Source organism: Pollachius pollachius (genome assembly GCF_949987615.1).
Source record: "Pollachius pollachius genome assembly, chromosome: 15".
Lineage (NCBI taxonomy): Eukaryota > Metazoa > Chordata > Actinopteri > Gadiformes > Gadidae > Pollachius > Pollachius pollachius.
This window is the reverse complement of record NC_136948.1, coordinates 16,501,102-16,523,927: the sequence shown is the minus strand read 5'-3', so window position 1 is coordinate 16,523,927 and position 22,826 is coordinate 16,501,102. Positions and strand designations below refer to the sequence as shown.

The window sequence follows — 22,826 nt, the reverse complement described above, 5'->3', positions numbered from 1 at the left end:
GGGTGATGTTGAGAGCTGCCCCTATTGATTCACCAGCCGGTGTGAAAAGTCTGACAGGGGGTGTGACAAGGGTGTCTATGGGCAACATAGTGACGACTGGTCCCCCTCGGAAACTCACCAGGCCCCTCCCAAAATCCAGGACACATCCTGTAGCTTTTAGAAAGTCCAAACCCAGAATACAGGGTTCCTGAACGGCAGCTATCCATAGCAGGTGACGTACCGCCCACCCCCCTATAGTCACTGAAAACCTGCTTTTTCCTGTCAGGGGAGCTAGTTCCCCGGTGACGGTGCGCAGCCACTTGGCGGTCGGCTCCAACTGGGTCCCCCCAGGCACCACATCAGGTCTCACCAAGGAAACTGTCGCCCCAGAGTCTACTAGAGCCAGACATGGTACACCCTCCACAGTGACTGAAATATAGCACGACTCACCCACCGAGGCACGCCCCACTAAGATGTCAGGTACCAAGCTGGTGTCATCGTCTGCTGTGGAGGCTGGCTGGGAGGTAGGGGAAGGGGGTGGAGTCCGCATATTCCCCTCTACGCGGACCCGGAGCCGTTTCCCTGAGCCGGGCGCTGTTTAGGGCACTCTCTAGCCAAATGCCCTGGCTGTCCACACTCCCAGCAGACTCTGGGCCCTGGCCGCGGCCGTCGTACGGGCTGTAGTGACATAGCTCTGATCAGTTCGGTCATTTCAGCCGCCCAGGCCGGTTTCTCCTCCACTGTGGGGCCCCCGGCTGCCGTCCTCACCGCCAGCGGGCTTTCTTTTACGCTGCTCCCTGCAGCTACTCCCCATACGATCTCCCTCTCTGCAGCCATCTCCAAGGCTGACTGTAAGGTCCGTGGGTGCTGCAGCTGAACCTGAACCCGCAGTTCAGAGGGGAAAAGGGCTCGGATGAACTGGTCACGGGCTAGTTCGCTCTGTACCCCCGGTGGCATGTGTGCGTAAGCCCGCCTGGTCAGACTCTCTATGTCGTTGGCCAGTACACGTAACGGCTCCCCGGTCCTTCTGCATCGATTATTTAGTTCATTACGAAGGAGCTCTGGTTGTAAACATTGTCCAAAACGCCTCTGTAGGGCCCCTACTAAAGCCGTGTAACAGTGTCTGTCTTCGGGGGTGAGCAGTAGGAGACAAGTCAGCGCTTCGTCAGTGAGGCAGAGTGCTAGCTGTAGGGCTTTAGCTTCTGTCGACCACCCCACTGCATGAGCTAACAACTCAAATTGTGCATGAAAAGCCTCCCAGTCTGACCTGCCAGAGTACTTGGGTGTTTTAACGGAGGTAACAGAAGCGGGAAGATGAACGCTGTTTACCTCGCGCTGTTCTCTCTCTCCGGTAGAGAGAGGGTTGCTGCGCCGCGTGAAAGACGGCGTCATGCTCGACTCGTGAGCTATTTCCACCACCGTCTCTCTCCGGCTCTCCTTCGCCTCACGTGCAGCTCTCTCGTACCCGCTGGCGGTTCCCGACCAACCGTAGGCTCCTTCCTCCACGTCTCTCCTCTCCTCCTTCACTCTTGTCCCGCCGAAGTCCTCCATAACGTGCAGCTAGCGAGATGGCTAATCTTCTGCTGTGGCTAGGCAAGCTCCCGACCGGATCCTTAGTTAACGTCCGAAGTCACTTCTGACACCAGTGTGACGATCAAACCAGAAGCGGAGGCAGGTATCCGGTGTAACAGCCGGTTGGCTTTATTCCACGAACTTTGCAAACTTCACAACAGCTTAACAAGGCACACATGTATCGCTCTACACCCACATTTCACACACTCCTACTCGGAGCTCGCACAGGAAGACACCCACACACACTGCGCAACCTCCCCCAATCACAAGCCCCCATGTTGCTGGACCTAGTAACCCTGCTTGTGATTGGACTACAGCGCTGTCACTCACTAGTACACATACCAGGGTCGCTACAATATTTCCTTTTAAAATCTATATCTTTGCCGTCTTTGGCCTCTATTAATTCACAGTCCACTGGTACATGTGTGACGAGTTTGCAGCTTTACCCACTTTCGGCACCAAAGCAGTTAATGGGTGGCTGTTTTGCTCGAGTTGTAAGTTGTAAGCCATTGCATTTAGTCTAAATGATCTGATCACATGGGTCACCGGAGAAGGGCGCGCAAACCGGTGTGGGTACCATATTGACTCGGCTGCCAGATCGACTCGGGGTCCTGCGCTTACAGATGACGTTGACTTATCGACACAAGCCAACAGACAAAACCCGGAAGGGTTGTTTATAAACGGGGCTTAATCATGGACATAAAAAGAAGGCTCAATACGTTTTGGTTTTGATTTCAATGAACGCAGCCCGTTCTTTCGCACAAACAAAGCCATTGGAAACACGTCTAAAAGCACTGATGAATGCATATGTAACCCAGTTCCTGTTAGGGACTCTTATTCTGAAGGAGGAGAACGGAAGTGTCTGCGTGTGGATCGCTGTTTTGACTCTGTGTTGGGAGCGCTGGAAATAAAGTGGGTCGCCATGTTCAGTGAATGGAGTTAAAGGGGTAGTTCGGAATTTTGGACATAGGGCCTGATTCCCAAGTGAGTCTTGGTGTTCTTTATCAGTGGAGACAGTTTTCAACACATTTCATTCAGTCCTTCCTAGTTGCAGAGTTTGCTCGTGCTAGGCTAGCGCACGGCAACGGGCAATGCTAGCCTGCTATTTAAAACAGTCTTACCCACTCCACAGTACACCCGAGGTAAATCAATTATAACGACAGACTATAGATTTAAATGTCTGTGTTGATAGAATAATTTCAGAAATAAAACTAACCTTGCATCGCATGAATCATCGAGGGACTACTTTCTCAGCAGCAGCGGAATTTCACTTTGCTGCGGTTAGATGTGTAACCGAATCACTACAGCAGAAAGTAAACAGACAAGCGTGGGACAGAAGCGGATCGAACGACTCGGCAACATGGTGGTTCAGTGTGCATTTAGCAATTGTAGAAATAAACGCTACAGATAAACACCACAAAGTTTCCACCAATTTCCATTGCGAGATCCAGAAAGGACTCAACTGTGGCTTGTTGCTGCTGGCTTGGACATCAAAACACCGGCGGAAACTGCTCGCAATTGGAAAATTTGTAGCGATCATTTCAGACCAGACGACTTTGAGAAACCAAGCAATCTAAAGAGCAAGACATTGCTGAAATCGAATGCGGTGCCATCCGTCTTTTCAAATGCACCAACAGCCACTGATGAATAGGTAATAGCTTTTGGTAGGCTACTCTAGCTAATAAAAGTTGCCCCTTTCATAATGTTAGCCTACTGATAGATTCATGATGACAACGTTAGTGGACATAGCGGTATAGTTACACTCTCCAATGCATTTTGGAGAGTGACAACGTTAGCTAATGGTATAGCTACACACTTGGTACCTGAATGGCTAATTGCTAACTTTAGGTAATTGCTGATAGAAGTAATGTAAGCTCGTAAAGTGTACATGCAAACTTCCCTGGCAGAGTTCACATCAGGACAAAAGCGATTTTGTGTGTGTGTATGTGTGTGTCAGGGCCAGGGCCTGTGTGAGTGTCAGAGGGAGAGGGGGAGAGAGAGAATCTTGCAAACATATAGGATATATTCCATAACAAGAGCATGAGTTTATGCTAACGTTTTGTACTGTAACTTTGGGGCAAAACGTATGGCATTGGCAACAGAAGAGGCTTCTGTGCATGGCCTACAGGCAACAATCATGGATGCAGCCATCGATTAGCAACTTTGAAGTGTAGTGGTTTATGAATTGGTCCAACAGTCTCTCAAACCTCGTAGGCCTACTGTACAGCTGTACTTGAATTTGATCGACTTTAAAATCCATGAAAGTTGTTTATTTGTCTTCATGTTGTGTGTTGTAATACATTTAATTTTTATATCTTATTGTTATCTGAAAAGGAAACACATGAGATGTGCACTGTACCACAGTCCACCCCTAAAAAGCACTCCTCCGGACCAGTATCATCCAAGGACTCAACTGAGTGTTCTGGTGCACTGAAGATGTTCATCTCCACTCCAGAACAGGCTTCGCCACGCCCACGCCTACACATAATAGATAACAGCAAAAATTGTAAGCCTTCTTTAACAAGTGCACTGTAAATTTACTGTGTGTTTGTCGTGCATTTTGTCTCCCTCAGGGACTCCGAGATACAATTTGGTTTTTCCCAAACAAACTAAAAGATGGGTTGCCAGGAAGAGGGACGAGCCAACCACGCAGACATTCAGGAAGGATTTGGTGGAGCGGGTCCTGGAAAGGCGCAAGGATCCTAATGTGAAGTTTGCAGATCCACATTTTTATATCCAGCAACCAGCTACTATATCCGACAACATAGCCACCACTCCAAGACCGGACAAAGATCAGAGTATTGCAGAGCACGTCTCCCGTTTTAAAACCTGATTAAAAGGGGAAAATTAAAGTCTAACTGTAGTTTAGTGTGGTGCTAAATACTGTCTGCAAACAGACAAATATTAAAGATATTAGTAAAATCGTAAAAAGACAAAAGGTCAACAGCAAACTTATTTTTATTGAACCATTTACATACATTGTTATTACATTTTTCTGTAAACATTAGAACACTGTTCAAATCTCCTCTTTGGTGCAATTGTTTGTATAAAAAAGTAAAATTTTACAAAGTATCTTCACAATTGTATTGTGTCATCTGTAACCAAATGTATGTGTTCTTTCTGCGTTTGATATAAAGGGTTTGGTGCAGTAGCAAATGTTTTCTAGTAGCCTACAGTAGTGTTGTGTTCAGAACAATCTTAGAGCATCTTGTGCTTCCCTGAAGCCAACATATTGTCCAGTGGCCGAAGGGTATTTGTTTCGGATGCTGGTCACTACACAGGATGGAAGAACACGTCGGTTTCCTCTTCCCAGTTGTGTTCCTTTCAACCCCCACTCAAGAACGATTCTGTAAGCCACCAATCGGTACTGCCTAAAACAAGAAGGAAAACAAGTTGGCTCTTACCAAAGACAGCTACGCTATGGTAATAGACCACATAGAGACAATGGCCCTACTGCTGTTCATGGTGGTAGACTGATTTGCTGAATTGATCAGGCTAAAAGCCTACGGCCTATGCCTATACAGTAAAAACTGTTTTGTCCAAGTAAGTCACGCTTGTGTGTTATTTTTTTTCCTTTAGTCCTGGTGGGACCTTTTGAACCAGATCAGTATTGTTAATAAGAAACTGTTTTAGTTAATAAAAAATAATAGCTGGCTAGTTATTCTAAGCTTTCTCCATCAGCCACTCTTTAGACGGAGGCTGTGGTAGTAGGCCTACATCAAGGGTAAAGAGTAGGCCTAGCCTATAATAAAGCAGACTTGGAGTCAATGTATGAACATACCATATATAATATTTGATTGATTGATTGGACTTTAATAAATCAATTAAATTATTATATATGGTATGTTCATGCATGGAAACACATAATTACATTTTGTTTGGATTGTACACTTACAACGTTGACAAATGGCCGTTGGGTCCAGAAGGTCTGGGTCTTCTTTTCCAACTTATTTTATCGAAGGAGAAGAATGTTTCCAGCACTCCTCGATTTAGAAGGGGTGGAAAGTCCTGGTGCTCCGTAATGCAGATTGCTCTGTCTCGGGAGGCGCTATGCCCAGACACATCGAGATCCTGAAAACTAGTGTCCAGCTCCAGCTCTTGCATCTATGGGATGACTAAGTCCCACTCCTTGCAGCAAAAACATTCGTCCTCTGTCGGCATTTGAATACATTTTCTGCACTGGCACCACCAGCCTCCCACTGTTCTGTCCCGGTGTGAGTACCAAATGTGTTCGGCTGCCAGATCGGTTCGGGGGTCCTAGATACGCAATAATGACGCACTTCCTGTAAACGATGTCATTAAATGCGCATGCGCATACTAAAACGCTGACATGCTTTTCCGCTCTTTAGGTAAGTACTGTATTAACGATCTCCTTTTCTTTTCTAATCTATGAATAAAAGAGGCGTTTTTATGTGACTAAACACGCCACAAACTATTCGAAGCAGCATACTTGAGAAATAAAACAAAATAACTACAGCCAACTTATAATAAAGCAAAAACAATATAAATAAAATAGATAGAAATTTTAAAAATGAACTAAATTTGTATGAAGTTGTGTGTGTGTGTGTGTGTGTGTGGGGCTTTTGTAGGTGATAATTACCCTTAACCTAATACCATTGAATTAATTGTTTTCTGGCTTTAATTCTGAAAACTGCCTTTGTCTTTGTTTATTTCATTTATTTTCACAGAAATGGAAGGGTTTTATACTGAAGTCAAGCATTACCTCAATCTAAAAACATACCACAGCTTAACAACAACCGCCCCAAACCCAGAGAGCAGGAAGGCCAACATTAGGAGGGTCTCAAAGACCTACTTTCTGAAAGGTAAGTCACAGTGTGTCAAACACAAATGCACATTTGAGCCAGTTTATCAGAAGTATTCTGTATTGGCACTATTCCTTTGCTTTTTTCTTCCAAGTACTGCCCAAAACATTTGCATTTTATTTTGTTTTATGAAACCATATTCGACGTGCGCATTGTTGCGAGTTGGAATTTCACATCGAACAGATACTTTAAACTGTGCTAAAAAAAAAGCAAATTGTTTTTTTGCCACCAAGATAATATATTTCTTATTTACTGCCATTTGATTTCTTTTGTTTTTCCTCAGAATGTTATCGTTTTATTTTGCTTGTGTATGTGTGACATAATAACACGACAATGTAGAAATGCTCAAAGATGTTTAAAATATTAACTTTCTCAATGACAAATGCGTTACACTTTTTCTATTTTAAACATTTTACATTTAGCTGTTCCTCAGTTGTATGTATTGTCTTATTTATTCTGTTTTGTATGAGCAAATAAAATCTCATCAATCATATGACTGTCCAAGCTCTTCATTTTCAGTAAATAGAAACTAGAAAATGTATATAGAAAATATTAATTCTGTACTTTTGTCTTTACAGAAAATACTGTCTTAATATCTAACTTTAACAATGGCAATCCTTACTTTAACATATGTGAAAATAAAAATATGCATTCATCAGCGCTTATAGACTTATTTCCAATGGCTTTGTGAGAGAACGGGCTCCGTTCAATGAATTCAAAACCACAACTGATTGAGCACCGTTTATAAACAACCCTTCCGGGTTTTTTCCGTTGGCTTGTGTCGATACGTCAAGTGTCGATACGTCATCTGTAAGCGCAGGACCCCGAACCGATCTGGCAGCCGAACACATTTGGTACTCACACCGGTTCTCTACTGCAGCTCTAGCGGGGGCCGTCTCTAAAGACGCTCTTTCTCGTTCTGCCCTTTGAGCATCCTCTCTCTCAGTTCTTCATCCGTGTATTCCGGCTCGTACATGTACGGTTCGTGGGATACAACAAATTCCTCATAATCGTCTTCAAAAGCAGACGCATCGCTAAGTCCTCCAAACGTGGCCATATCTTGTTCATTGAATACGATAATAGAATTCCTTCGTTCACTGTACTCTGCGTCTGTAGCATGACAGCGGCATGTAAAAAAAATTAGAGCCGGTAACCTAGGTATCAGTCCGCCGCTGCCGTAGCCTACAACCAGGAATATAACACTGAAGCTGAGACCCAGCAATTCCCTCAAATGCAATGCAATCCAAGGTTAGTTTTATTTCTGAAATTATTCTATCAACACAGACGTTGAAAATTACACTGTCGTTATAATTGATTTACCTCGGGTGTACTGTGGAGTGGGCAAGACTGTTTTTAATAGCAGGCTAGCATTGCCCGTTGCTGTGCGCTAGCCTAGCACGAGCGAACTCTGCAACTAGAAGGACTGAATGAAAATGTGTTGAAAACTGTCTCCACTGATCACTAGGGAATCAGGCCCTATGTCCAAAATTCCGAACTACCCCTTTAACCGATTCTTCTTTCATATATTACCCAAGTATAGGGAACAATAAAACGCTCGGTTACACATATATTTTTGTTTTCACATATGTTAAAGTAATTATCACCTACAAAACTAATCCTATATTGATGAAAGCCCCCCCCCCCCCAACGTTTATTAGCTCACGTTAGCCATCAATCTAAAGCCATAAATATTATCTGATCAATCTTTGTACATTAGATTATTATTCATAGATTAGAAAACAAAAGGAGATCGTCAATACTTGGGAGTAACATGGGAATGAATGAAACGCGCATGCAAATTTTAAATACAGCGTTTACAGGAAGTGCGTCATTATTGCGCATCTTAGGACCCCGGGTCGATCTGGCAGCCGAGTCAATCCGGTACCCACACCGGTGTTTCAGTTCAACTAGTGACTGTTAACTGGTGACCATCAGCCGAATGCGTCGCTTGTTGTCGTGGCTACGGCAGTTGTTGGAAATCGGGAAAAGACTTGCGAATGCCTCTTTGATTTGTTTTCAATAAAATGTCAGAAACATACCCATATCATTCGTATTTGGAGTCTAATTGGAGGAAACTCGTCACGTAGAACCATTTTAAGCCAAAATAAATGGAAAATGTGTGTGTTTTTTTTAATAATAAATACGGGATTCCAAATCATACAATTTTGGTGGGAAAATATTTCAAATTGAGATTCCATTCCATTGTGCCGTTGAGACTTACACAGCAACTAGTCTTCAGAAGAGCAGGAGGCAGCCAGATCAACTTGTGACCTGACTGTCCATGTTATTATATAGACCGGTATTTGTCTCGTTTCCAGAAAGAAGAGGCCATTACACCAGTTATTCAAAACCTAATGGTGTGTTTCCCTCCACTGCCTACAACCCAGCCAAAAATGATGTCATTCGCTCTTTCGCTATCATTTCGGTCGCCTGATGTGGTGTGGTCTCTTGCTCTGGATCGTCTCTAAGCCAGCTCGAGAATCAATGTGACGCAAGGCAGTATCACTCTTAGAGACAACGTTTATTCAGATCAACAAAGCATACAGATCGTCCAAGCAAGGGATTATACCGCCCAAAGTATCTTATATGAGCAGAAAAGTGGCACACGCGGTTTGTGCGCCCTTCTCCGGTGCAGGCATGTTGGTCGCTGTTTCGGACCCTGCGTCCCGCTGCTCCTCTAGCACTGCAGCGGCCTCCCGCAGCAGCTCCGCGACCGTCTTTTCCGCCATCTTCACGTTATTACTATATACGTCACGTCAAACCTGGCACCTCGCTAGGCATAGAAAATAAAGTGCCGCGTGGTGGATAATCAGCTGGTCTGACGAGGAAGTGACGTAGATCGCGCCCAGACGCGGGAACTACGTCCGTTTTGCAAAGTCTTTGGCAAAGCGTTATGCAAAATCTTTTGCAAAGCGTTTTGCGGATTGAAATGTAATTTGAATTTCACAACACACGGAGCGTGGCGAAGTGCATTGTGAGTGTGAAGTGTGACCCCAAGGGATGGTGTTGCACATTGTCTGCATCATGCACGAGTTTGAAGCGTAGACAGGCATGAATATGCGGAAACATGTACGAGCTTAATGCATAACATTTGTATCGTCATCGATCACTCGGAATGGGTTTGTTTTGTGACCGCGGGCAAAGCGGTTGATTTGCCTCTGTGGTGGCATGATGATGATGGGTCTTTCTTTCTTGATGCAAACGTTAATAAATAAGTGTTGTTGATCAATTGTGAACAGCATTTTACACAGTAGCCTAATAGGAAATGTTCAAAGGTAAATCAACGTAATTAAACACTGATTGTTGCTTCTTATGGGAAATAGGCAACAGTGGACCGTAGGTACTAAACACCTTATCCATAGTAGGGGTCTGTAAACTCCACATTTAATACAAAGGGAGGGGAGGGGGGGAGAGATCTTATGTTTAATTTATGTTTTTGTTATAATGGCCACCGTTTGTGTTTTAATTACTGCAGTTTATGAAATAAACGAATGCCTGTGTGTGTGCGATTGCAGTGAATTGGGTTGATTTGCATGCAGCGTAAGAGCGATTGTAGAATAGAATAGAATAGAATAGAATAGAATAGAATATAAAATGTAGTGGGTTAAGAGCACAATTTATTAGGTCACCAATTTGGGGCGATCCGAGGTCCCTTTGCTTACGTTTGGTGTGATGTTGGGGCGATCTGAAGCCCGCTGCCCACTGTGCGGAACGAGAGCGCGTAGGATCGACGTGGGTTGCGCACTGAGTGGCCACTCGTGGCAGCAGCCTGGAGTTCCGGTGGAAGCACGGCGGGCCTCGGGACGAAGCTCCCGACAGCAACCTGTTTTGCTGTCGGGCCAATCCTCTTTTCATTTGTCATTCTCATATCTTCATGTCTGCGATCATCACTGAGTCCACAAGCAGCAGGAATCAATCCACGATAGGTCACAATCCATGATAGCTCGCCGTCGTATTCTGTGACTCCAATGCAAATGCGAAAAAAATGGGTTCATCCTTCATCAAATGTTTTCAGGTCATTTTTCATCCTCATATCTGTATGTGTACACAATTACTCATGTATACTTCATCATCACAGAGTCCACAAGCAACAGGAAAAAAATACACGATGGGTCAAAATTGTCTTTTACTGTTTGGAAATTGAGTAATTGCATACTATCTGGAGGAATCCACCGGTCCATCGCATGTTATTTAGGACAGTTGCTCATGATTAATATTAATAACTGGCCAATAAATCATACGTTGTGTTTGGCCTCTCCCAGGTGGGCATAGCTTCAATCTGAAACCTAGGGTATTTATCTTGGTAGTTGTTTTCTGTAAAACAAGGTCAGGGTAAGTACTTTAATAAGTGCTTTATTATGTATATTTGCCATCCACACACACTTACCCTCGGTTACTGTGTGACTTCATTACAGACAGATTGCTTAAAGCATTATGTCAGCCATTTTCTAAAAGTAGAGCACCAACTTCCCCATCATCAAATACATGCTTTTAACCCTCACGCTCAGAATCAAGGGAAATATTTTCAGCATTAATTTGGCTATGGCCATGTCAGATGTAGCTATATTTAATACATTATTTTTTGCATGTTAATTACTGTCGGAAATAAATAAAAGGTACAACTGTAGCTGAACCATGGCAATTGTTTGCTGGCTGTGGTAGATATGCATTTCTTCTACATCTATAGGAGATTGATTTCTGTTTAGCAGTCACTAGTATAAGACCCATAATGATGAAGTGAACCAGGCTCCCACCAGCCCTTTTTGAATTCTGAAAGTCTCCCACCTAATTATTGGGAGGGGGTCAATATGACTCAATGCAATTTTAAATGTGCATGATTTGCTGAATGGTTAGAACAAATAATTGAATTGCGATTTGAATTAATCGATTTGAATGATAGGCATACAAAATTGGATTTATTTTTAAAATTGTTAAAATAAATGTAATAGAGTTATTAATATTCTGACTTCAATTTTCCCAGTAGACAATTGCGCAGGCCAACATCACGATTTCAATGAATATGTACTTAATTAAGCAGCCCTAAATTAAAATGTGGCCCATTGTCGGTTACAAGCCCTTCTGGAAACTTGGCAAGAAGTTTGTTCATAGTTGTATTTCATGCCACCAAATAGTCGACAGTAAATATGGGGATCTCACGACAATATTTATAATGTATGCACATGCACGCACACACACACACACACGCACACACGCACACACACACACACACACACACACACACACACACACAATCACACACACACACAATCACACACACACACACACACACACACACACACACAGACAAACACACGGCCACAGGCAAGAGGTCATCTCTTTTATGGCGTCACAATGAGCTGCGTAAAGTTCGAGATCTTTTTTCTCAGAACCTTTAATTGTTTGCATGACAACTGTTGGACTCATATTGAAGACGCTTCTGATCCCAAGAGATATTGCTCGACGATTTCCTTCTGATTATCAATAAGTCTTTAGTCTCGGTATTGTTTCTGCAAGGATCCCAACGGTCTAGTTGACCAGTTGTATCCCTTAGAAAACAAAGGTATGTTTTCGTGACTTTCTGCCACTATTTTGTTTGATTTTTTTCATCAAACACTGATGAAAAAAATCGAATGATTCTAAATGATTCATTTGTTGAGGAGTTTATAGGCCCTGTCGTGTTTGTTTGATCGTTTATCTGATGCATCGTTTCTTAGTGATATGAAGGCCTCCCATAATGCGGTCCGGAGGTCGGCCAAATCCCCCCCCCCCGCCCCTTCACATTTAATTGCAAAATATTAATTCATTAGTTAATTCACCTTATTAACTATTGTATTAGTGCTACGTTCGGTTGATTCAACTTTAGTGATCAATCCATCCAATCCGTGACACTATAACACCACGCAAAGGCAAGAGACGCGCGGACCGCGTTCAGTGTGGCCGTACCTTTAGGGAAGCTTCCCCTGGTGAGTCAAGGCCCTCGGCGGTAAATCCTCGCAGGCCGAGAGGTGAACTGTTAAGATAGAGAAAGACCACGCTCTGATATTAACCGACATATTTGAACAGATAGTGCCTGTACAGAACTTTTTTCCCCATAGGATGACGTGAAAATGCAAGATATTAGTGTCGACCCACTGGCTAGTTCTCTGACATCAGATAGCACTGGAGATAATCGCGTCTTGATATTGTAAGGCAAAATGTTAATGAGGAGTCACTGAATTAGCAATTCTTTGAGTTAGGCCGATACAACCGTAAGCACCTGTTTAATAGATCGTTGAATTCGAGGTTTAGGGATGCAAATAGTTGTGTTCAGTTTCACGTCAAATGTTAACATTTCCTAATAAATAAAACCAGTAATAGTCATAATAGTCATAATATTATTATTCATAATAATAACCACAACAATAGGCAAGTTACGTCACGCCGGGCGCCCTAGTGTGAGACAGAACCGTCAGACCATCAGGGGCAGCGACCTCAGCATGCGGTTCAACACGGTGTGACGTTGGCTTCACGTCCCCTTAATAAAAGTATCAATCTTAAAAAATATTATAATCATAAATATCAAATACCAAACACAACCTCCCATTCCTTGAATTGTATCATTAGGAGCTTAGCAACATGGATGCCCGCTTCAACAAGTGTGCCTTCAAGCCCAAGCCTCCCGCTCAGAAGAGGGTCGTGCTTCCAGCGCTCACTAAGACCCAGCAGAGACCCCTCCGCCGTGCTGGTGGCCTGGTCAGTGTTGCTTGTGTTGCAGTCCGCTCGTGTCCCACATGTCCCCATTACTTAGATCATTTCAAATGGAACTCCCCACCATACGGTATGGGCATAGTGCATACACATGGGTATGGTATATGTTAAATCTGGATGCATCTTTGAGAAGTTAATCATAGCTCGTGGTGGTGGCCAATGTGTCTACCTGGTGCGTTCAATGCAAAGCGCTCAAGTAGCGTTGACTGAGATCATAACCATCGTGTCTTTCCTCCCTCAGGAGCCGATCAGAAGGAAGGACCCTCTCCCCCCGCTGGTCTTAAAGCCTGCGGTGGTGAACAAGGCTCCTCTTCAGAAGGGGAAGACCCCCGTCCTTCCAGACGTCACCAAGACCCAGCAGAGACCCCTGAGCCATGCTGTCAACCTGGTCAGTGATCTGCTCATCTGCGTCACATTCGCTCTTTCATCTTCTAAGGATGTTCACGGTGTGTGTGTGTGGGTGTGTGTGTGTGTGTGTGTGTGTGTGTGTTAGGGTTAGCATCTTTGAGAAGTTAATCATAGATCGTGGTGGTGGCCAATGTGTCTACCTGGTGCGTTCAATGCAAAGCGCTCAAGTAGCGTTGACTGAGATCATAACCATCGTGTCTTTCCTCCCTCAGGAGCCGATCAGAAGGAAGGACCCTCTCCCCCCGCTGGTCTTAAAGCCTGCGGTGGTGAACAAGGCTCCTCTTCAGAAGGGGAAGACCCCCGTCCTTCCAGACGTCACCAAGACCCAGCAGAGACCCCTCAGCCATGCTGTCGACCTGGTCAGTGATCTGCTCATCTGCGTCACATTCGCTCTTTCATCTTCTAAGGATGTTCACGGTGTGTGTGTGTGTGTGTGTGTGTGTGTGTGTGTGTGTGTGTGTTTTCTATCTTGGACCAAAAGCAGCAGAGAGTGCAGAAACAGGAGAAGATGCAGAGGTGGGATGGCCAACGATTGGCCGCAGCAGGTAAACACACTGGTGGCGGAAATCTTCATCTGTTGACAGCCTTGGCTAAGGGTTTCCCATTTAATGTGCTGGAGGTTATGTTACTGCTATTATTTGAATGCAAGTTGTTAGAAATGGCACATCCGTCAGCCATTAGTGAGTGAAACGCTTTGTGAGATTTGTGATCTGTTTCCGGTCCCTGTAGGGGATTATTTAGAGTGATCATATCTGATCAATCAGGTTGTTTCTACCCTGATTGGTTTGTGTAATCCATCTTGTTCGCTCTCTTTTCAAATCTTGAATCCTATCTATAGCACCATTTAAATCATTGTGTTTGGAAATAGCATTTAAACCTCCAGTGCTTCATGAAGAACATGATGCCTGTGCCTTTCAATCAGGCCATCACTTCCTGACGAGCAACAAGGCCTCAACATGCTCACTGTGTCTCGTTTCTTTCCCTGCACACAGATGCCTTGTCAGCCTTCACAAAAAACCTGATACCGTTTGAGCGGAGGGAAATCAAACAGTACACGGAGGTGTGGTACCTTGGCATAGCTGCAAAGAAGATCCAGGAGACATGCGCCCTCCACCATGGTTATGATGACATCGAGGGACACTACAAGATGGTCAATACTAACATGTCTCCTCCTGAGGGATCCTACCACAAACCTTTCAGAGTAGAAGAATGGGCTTTGTTGGGGTCAGCGAGATGTATTTATATTCATGCACAGTTGGTTTGTTTTGAATGGGGGTTTTAAAATGCAGGTTATCAACGACCACATTGCCTACCGCTATGAGGTCCTGGAGGTGATAGGTCAGGGTAGCTTCGGTCGAGTCCTCAAGTGCAGAGATCACAAAACCAAGCAGCTGGTAGCCATGAAGGTCATTGCGAACAAAAAAAGGTATCTTATCATGGATTAAGCTCAATGATAGAGTGCAATCGTTCCATTAAATTAACATTACCTATTTAACCAATCAAATCACATTCTCCAATCGCTAATCCATATAATCCTCAACAATTACTTTTCATGAACCTCAAACCAACCAATCAATAGGTTTGCAGTTGAGGCGATGAGAGAGGTGGAAATTCTGGAGCTGCTCCAAAAGAACGAGAAGCATGACGTCGCCAACGTCGTCCACATGAAGGAGCACTTCCACTTCCGGAACCATCTGTGCATCACCTTTGACCTCATGGGGTGGGTTTGGAAAACAAAAGCTTCAAATCATTCCCACTCAAAGAAATAAGACACACACAACAAACAAGATGTTGATAATTGAGAGAGAGAGAGAAAGACCTAGGACTAAGCTTTATGAATCCCCTTAATGTGTCATCTTTCCAGAAAGAACCTGTATGAGGTGATGAACGAGAGAGAGTTCAGAGGGCTGGGCCCCTCTCAGGTGAGGAACCACGCCATCTCTCTGGTGCAGTCACTCCAGTTCCTCAGTAGGACCGGCATCATCCACTGTGACCTGAAACCGGTAGGAGCCTCATCATCATCTAAGTCCTCCATGTTGACACATTGAGTTAGAATATATACACTTTATGCACAAGTCTTATGGATTCAATATCTATTATCTGTTTAGGACAACATCCTGGTAGCAGAAGATGACTCAGAGGTCATAAAGGTGGCTGACTTTGGGGCAAGCCGTCTGGAACATCTTAACAGTGAGTGTCTGGCCTTTTACATGGACCGAAAAACACCCATCTTTAAAGGTAGCTATTTCTTTCTGAAGCTACTGTTCATTTGAATGATGAACCTTGCCCTTCTCCACAGCCTATCCTGTTACCCAGACACTGCCCTACATGTGCCCAGAAGTTATTTTGAAGAATCCCTTCAGCAAGGCCATTGACATGTGGAGTCTGGGCTGCATCTTAGCCGAGCTCAAGACCGGCGAGGTCCTATTTGACGTGTGCGATAAGTACGAGCTGCTGCTGCAAATGAAGAAGGTAATGAATAACTAGTAAGGTTAGCTTTAATATTTCAACGCCCTTCTGTTACTCTAATGGTTTGGTGTGCGTGTTCTGTTGAAGCTGCTGGGTGCTCCCCCAAAGGGTATGCTGACGAAGACCACGCTTCAGTACGTTCTCTCTGGTGAGTCGAAACTAAACCATCCTCAAGGTCTCCTCCCAGTCACATGACACAATATCCTTGGCCTCTTGGTTACTGTGCACTTCAGTTGTTGTTGTTGTGTGATGTTGTTGTTTGATGCTAATGCAGGTACAAGATATAGCAGACGCATGGCCAGGTGGCGTCTGTCTATGGCCCTGGACACAGAGGACCAACTCTTCCTTGACTTCATCCAGCGCTGTCTCACGTAGGTGCACCTCCACTCTGACCCAAGTGTGAAGTTTGACACGGTACCCAAGTCCTCGCTCATGTATTTATTCCAACACGTGCTTTGTTAATTCTTTTGAGGAGATTCAAAGTGTTCTTGGAGGTTGTAGCACTAGAACCACGCTCAGGTCTTGGCCATTGGTGCTAAATGATTCAGGCATATTTTATGAAACAATGTCTTCCACATTCAGCGGGTTGCAGATATGTTGATCCCTGTTCTTTTTGATCTGGTGATGTTAAGATACGAGCCGGCGAAGCGCATGACCCCGGATGAGGCCATGCAGCATCCCTGGATTCTGGAGCACTTCCAGAGTCCCAGCTCCAGTGCAGACTCTTCTCCTCCCCAGTCCACTAACTGGGAGCACATGGTGGAGTCTACCTGCAACGCAGTCCAGTCCACCTCCAGAGCAGGACCCAGACCAGTCGGAGCCAGAGGCAGGAGGAGGGAGGGGCCTCTGGATAAAGCCGGTCCCACCCTCATGGGGACATGAGGGTGCCACTCAAGTGAGTCATTGTCAATTTTTTGTGTTGTTATAATGGGCAACAGTTTTCTCCATACATTTTTTGTTTGATATTGGATTCGAAAAAAGACATTGGAGACACAAAGCTTTGCAGACCAAGGATGTGGAAAAACATACATTTAGACTCAAATGTTATTGCTGGGAGGACATTTTCAGACCAACCCTAGTTTATCATGTCATCATCAACATTGGGACGAGTTACGACATGAATAGACCACAGCACCTTCTAAACCCTTTTGCTGAAAAATAGCATGAAAACCTTCATGAAGAAATGGATGCCTGTCCCTTTCATCAGGCCATCATTTCCTGCTGGACAACAAGGCCTCAACATACTCACTGTGGCTCGTTTCTTTCCCTGCACACAGATACCTTCATGGCCTTCAGGAAACACCTGACACTGTTAAAGCAGAGGGGAATCAAACAGTTCACGGAGGTGTGGTACCTTGGCATAGCTGCAGAGAAGGTCCAGGAGACATGCGCCCTCTACCATGGTTATGATGACATCGAGGGACACTACAAGATGGTCAATACTAAAACGTGTTCTCTTGAGGGATCCTACCACCAAACCTTTCAGAGTAGAAGAATGGGCTTTGTTGGGTTCAGCCAGATGTATTTATATTTATTCGCAGTCGGTTCTCTATGTAATTAATGGGGGTTTTAAATGCAGGTTATCCAAGACCACATCACCTACCGCTATTAGGTCCTGGAGGTGATAGGTCAGGGTAGCTTCGGTCGAGACCTCAAGTGCAGAGATCACAAAACCAAGCAGCAGGTAGCCATGAAGGTCATTGCGAACAACCAAAGGTATCTTATCATGGATCAAGCTCAATGATAGAGTGCAATCGTGACATCAAACTAACATTTTATATTTGACCTTTCAAATCAGTTTCTGTCGTCAATATGCCAATACCTAGAATCCTCAACAATTACTTTCCATGAACCTCAAACCAACCAATCAATAGGTTTGCAGTTGAGGTGATGGCAGAGGTGGAAATTCTAGAGCTGCTCCAAAAGAACGAGAAGCATGACGTCGCCAACGTCGTCCACATGAAGGAGCACTTCCACTTCCGGAACCATCTGTGCATCACCTTTGACCTCATGGGGTGGGTTTGGAAAACAAAAGCTTCAAATCATTCCCACTCAAAGAAATAAGACACACACAACAAACAAGATGTTGATAATAGAGAGAGAGAGAGAAAGACCTAGGACTAAGCTTTATGAATCCTGTTAATGTGTAATCTTTCCAGAAAGAACCTGTATGAGGTGATGAACGAGAGAGAGTTCAGAGGGCTGGGCCGCTCTCAGGTGAGGAACCACGCCATCTCTCTGGTGCAGTCTCTCCAGTTCCTCAGTAGGACCGGCATCATCCACTGTGACCTGAAACCGGTAGGAGCCTCATCATCATCTAAGTCCTCCATGTTGACACATTGAGTTAGAATATATACACTTTATGCACAAGTCTTATGGATTCAATATCTATTATCTGTTTAGGACAACATCCTGGCAGCAGAAGATGACTCAGAGGTCATAAAGGTGGCTGACTTTGGGGCAAGCCGTCTGGAACATCTTAACAGTGAGTGTCTGGCCTTTTACCTGGACCGAAAAACACCCATCTTTAAAGGTAGCTATTTCTTTCTGAAGCTACTGTTCATTTGAATGATGAACCTTGCCCTTCTCCACAGCCTATCCTGTTACCCAGACACTGCCCTACATGTGCCCAGAAGTTATTCTGAAGAATCCCTTCAGCAAGGCCATTGACATGTGAAGTCTGGGCTGCATCTTAGCCGAGCTCAAGACCGGCGGGGTCCTATTTGACGTGTGCGATAAGTACGAGCTGCTGCTGCAAATGAAGAAGGTAATGAATAACTAGTAAGGTTAGCTTTAATATTTCAATCCCCTTCTGTTACTCTAATGGTTTGGTGTGCGTGTTCTGTTGAAGCTGCTGGGTGCTCCCCCAAAGGGTATGCTGACGAAGACCACGCTTCAGTACGTTCTCTCTGGTGAGTCGAAACTAAACCATCCTCAAGGTCTCCTCCCAGTCACATGACACAATATCCTTGGCCTCTTGGTTACTGTGCACTTCAGTTCTTGTGTGATGTTGTTGTTTGATGCTAATGCAGGTACAAGATATAGCAGACGCATGGCCAGGTGGAGTCTGTCTATGGCCCTGGACACAGAGGACCAACTCTTCCTTGACTTCATCCAGCGCTGTCTCACGTAGGTGCACCTCCACTCTGACCCAAGTGTGAAGTTTGACACGGTACCCAAGCCCTCGCTCATGTATTTATTCCAACACGTGCTTTGTTAATTCTTTTGAGGAGATTCAAAGTGTTCTTGGAGGTTGTAGCACTAGAACCACGCTCAGGTCTTGGCCATTGGTGCTAAATGATTTTGCGCATATGTAATGAAACAATGTCTTCCACATTCAGCGGGTTGCAGATATGTTGATCCCTGTTCTTTTTGATCTGGTGATGTTAAGATACGAGCCGGCGAAGCGCATGACCCCGGATGAGGCCATGCAGCATCCCTGGATTCTGGAGCACTTCCAGAGTCCCAGCTCCAGTGCAGACTCTTCTCCTCCCCAGTCCACTAACTGGGAGCACATGGTGGAGTCTACCTGCAACGCAGTCCAGTCCACCTCCAGAGCAGGACCCAGACCAGTCGGAGCCAGAGGCAGGAGGAGGGAGGGGCCTCTGGATAAAGCCGGTCCCACCCTCATGGGGACATGAGGGTGTCACTCAAGTGAGTCATTGTCAATTTTTTGTGTTGTTATAATGGGCAACAGTTTTCTCCATACATTTTTTGTTTGATATTGGATTCGAAAAAAGACATTGGAGACACAAAGCTTTGCAGACCAAGGATGTGGAAAAACATACATTTAGACTCCAATGTTGTTGCTGGGAGGACATTTTCGGACCAACCCTAGTTTATCATCTCATCATCAACATTGGGACGAGTTAAGACATGAATAGACCACAGCACCTTCTAAACCCTTTTGCTGAAAAATAGCATGAAAACCTTTATGAAAAAATGGATGCCTGTCCCTTTCATCAGGCCATCATTTCCTGCTGAACAACCAGGCCTCAACATACTCACTGTGGCTCGTTTCTTTCCCTGCACACAGATGCCTTCACGGCCTTAAGGAAACACCTGACACTGTTAAAGCAGAGGGGAATCAAACAGTAAACGGAGGTGTGGTACCTTGGCATAGCTGCAGAGAAGGTCCAGGAGACATGCGCCCTCTACCATGGTTATGATGACATCGAGGGACACTACAAGATGGTCAATACTAAAACGTGTTCTCTTGAGGGATCCTACCACCAAACCTTTCAGAGTAGAAGAATGGGCTTTGTTGGGTTCAGCCAGATGTATTTATATTTATTCGCAGTCTGTTCTCTATGTAATGAATGGGGTTTTTAAATGCAGGTTATCCAAGACCACATCACCTACCGCTACGAGGTCCTGGAGGTGATAGGTCAGGGTAGCTTCGGTCGAGACCTCAAGTGCAGAGATCACAAAACCAAGCAGCAGGTAGCCATGAAGGTCATTGCGAACAACCATAGGTATGTTATCATGGATCAAGCTCAATGATAGAGCGCAATCGTGACATCAAACTAACATTTTATATTTGACCATTCAAATCAGTTTTTGTCATCAATATGCCAATCCCTAGAATCCTCAACAATTACTTTCCATGAACCTCCAACCAACCAATCAATAGGTTTGCAGTTGAGGTGATGGCAGAGATGGAAATTCTAGAGCTGCTCCAAAAGAACGAGAAGCATGACGTCGCCAACGTCGTCCACATGAAGAAGCACTTCCACTTCCGGAACCATCTGTGCATCACCTTTGACCTCATGGGGTGGGTTTGGAAAACAAAAGCTTCAAATCATTCCCACTCAAAGAAATAAGACACACAACAAACAAGATGTTGATAATTGAGAGAGAGAGAGAAAGACCTAGGACTAAGCTTTATGAATCCTGTTAATGTGTAATCTTTCCAGAAAGAACCTGTATGAGGTGATGAACGAGAGAGAGTTCAGAGGGCTGGGCCGCTCTCAGGTGAGAAACCACGCCATCTCTCTGGTGCAGTCTCTCCAGTTCCTCAGTAGGACCGGCATCATCTACTGTGACCTGAAACCGGTAGGAGCCTCATCATCATCTAAGTTCTCCATGTTGACACATTGAATTAGAATATATACACTTTATGCACAAGTCTTATGGATTCAATATGTATTATCTGTTTAGGACAACATCCTGGTAGCAGAAGATGACTCAGAGGTCATAAAGGTGGCTGACTTTGGGGCAAGCCGTCTGGAACATCTTAACAGTGAGTGTCTGGCCTTTTACCTGGACCGAAAAACACCCATCTTTAAAGGTAGCTATTTCTTTCTGAAGCTACTGTTCATTTGAATGATGAACCTTGCCCTTCTCCACAGCCTATCCTGTTACCCAGACACTGCCCTACATGTGCCCAGAAGTTATTCTGAAGAATCCCTTCAGCAAGGCCATTGACATGTGAAGTCTGGGCTGCATCTTAGCCGAGCTCAAGACCGGCGGGGTCCTATTTGACGTGTGCGATAAGTACGAGCTGCTGCTGCAAATGAAGAAGGTAATGAATAACTAGTAAGGTTAGCTTTAATATTTAAATCCCCTTCTGTTACTTTAATGGTTTGGTGTGCGTGTTCTGTTGAAGCTGCTGGGTGCTCCCCCAAAGGGTATGCTGACGAAGACCACGCTTCAGTACGTGCTCTCTGGTGAGTCGAAACTAAACCCTCCTCAAGGTCTCCTCCCAGTCACATGACACAATATCCTTGGCCTCTTGGTTACTGTGTACTTCAGTTGTTGTTGTGTGATGGTGTTGTTTGATGCTAATGCAGGTACAAGATATAGCAGACGCATGGCCAGGTGGCGTCTGTCTATGGCCCTGGACACAGAGGACCAACTCTTCCTTGACTTCATCCAGCGCTGTCTCACGTAGGTGCACCTCCACTCTGACCCGAGTGTGAAGTTTGACACGGTACCCAAGTCCTCGCTCATGTATTTATTCCAACATATGCTTTGTTAATTCTTTTGAGGAGATTTCAAAGTATTCTTGGAGGTTGTAGCACTAGAACCACGCTCAGGTCTTGGCCATTGGTGCTAAATGATTTTGCGCATATGTAATGAAACAATGTCTTCCACATTCAGCGGGTTGCAGATATGTTGATCCCTGTTCTTTTTGATCTGGTGATGTTAAGATACAAGCCGGCGAAGCGCATGACCCCGGATGAGGCCATGCAGCATCCCTGGATTCTGGAGCACTTCCAGAGTCCCAGCTCCAGTGCAGACTCTTCTCCTCCCCAGTCCACTAACTGGGAGCACATGGTGGAGTCTACCTGCAACGCAGTCCAGTCCACCTCCAGAGCAGGACCCAGACCAGTCGGAGCCAGAGGCAGGAGGAGGGAGGGGCCGCTGGATAAAGCCGGTCCCACCCTCATGGGGACATGAGGGTGTCACTCAAGTGAGTCATTGTCAATTTTTTGTGTTGTTATAATGGGCAACAGTTTTCTCCATACATTTTTCGTTTGATATTGGATTCGAAAAAAGACATTGGAGACACAAAGCTTTGCAGACCAAGGATGTGGAAAAACATACATTTAGACTCCAATGTTGTTGCTGGGAGGACATTTTCAGACCAACCCTAGTTTACCATCTCATCATCAACATTGGGACGAGTTAAGACATGAAAAGACCACAGCACCTTCTAAACCCTTTTGCTGAAAAATAGCATGAAAACCTTTATGAAGAAATGGATGCCTGTCCCTTTCATCAGGCCATCATTTCCTGCTGAACAACCAGGCCTCAACATACTCACTGTGGCTTGTTTCTTTCCCTGCACACAGATGCCTTCACGGCCTTCAGGAAACACCTGAT

At 44.8% G+C, this 22,826-nt stretch overlaps 2 protein-coding genes across 2 annotated transcripts; both read left to right on the top strand.

The window, feature by feature from the left end:
• Positions 1–12,979: 12,979 nt before the first annotated feature.
• Positions 12,980–18,172, top strand: LOC307086944 (dual specificity tyrosine-phosphorylation-regulated kinase 4-like; the record flags this gene model as incomplete). The annotated part of the gene is made up of 16 exons (XM_079752291.1): positions 12,980–13,106; positions 13,363–13,509; positions 13,742–13,946; positions 14,522–14,679; positions 14,819–14,955; positions 15,109–15,249; positions 15,394–15,532; positions 15,638–15,719; positions 15,829–16,001; positions 16,086–16,146; positions 16,273–16,369; positions 16,631–16,824; positions 17,276–17,433; positions 17,611–17,714; positions 17,873–18,017; positions 18,158–18,172. Exons 1-16 carry the CDS (start codon positions 12,990–12,992, stop codon positions 18,170–18,172), a joined length of 2,073 nt encoding a protein of 690 aa, XP_079608417.1. The 5' UTR covers positions 12,980–12,989.
• On the top strand, positions 18,165–18,907 carry LOC307087494 (dual specificity tyrosine-phosphorylation-regulated kinase 4-like). Its single transcript, XM_079753088.1, has 4 exons — positions 18,165–18,296; positions 18,402–18,483; positions 18,593–18,765; positions 18,850–18,907. The coding sequence occupies exons 1-3, from the start codon at positions 18,177–18,179 to the stop codon at positions 18,673–18,675; spliced, it is 285 nt and encodes a 94-aa protein (XP_079609214.1). The 5' UTR covers positions 18,165–18,176; the 3' UTR covers positions 18,676–18,765; positions 18,850–18,907.
• The last annotated feature ends 3,919 nt before the right edge of the window (positions 18,908–22,826 follow it).

Excerpts from the sequence above, each read along its gene's own strand:
- LOC307087494 (XM_079753088.1), top strand. The coding sequence starts at position 18,177 with ATGAACGAGAGAGAGTTCAGAGGGCTGGGCCGCTCTCAGGTGAGGAAC. Across the intron at positions 18,297-18,401 it reads TCCACTGTGACCTGAAACCG|GACAACATCCTGGCAGCAGA; the intron begins GTAGGAGCCTCA and ends TTATCTGTTTAG. Across the intron at positions 18,484-18,592 it reads CCGTCTGGAACATCTTAACA|CCTATCCTGTTACCCAGACA; the intron begins GTGAGTGTCTGG and ends CCTTCTCCACAG.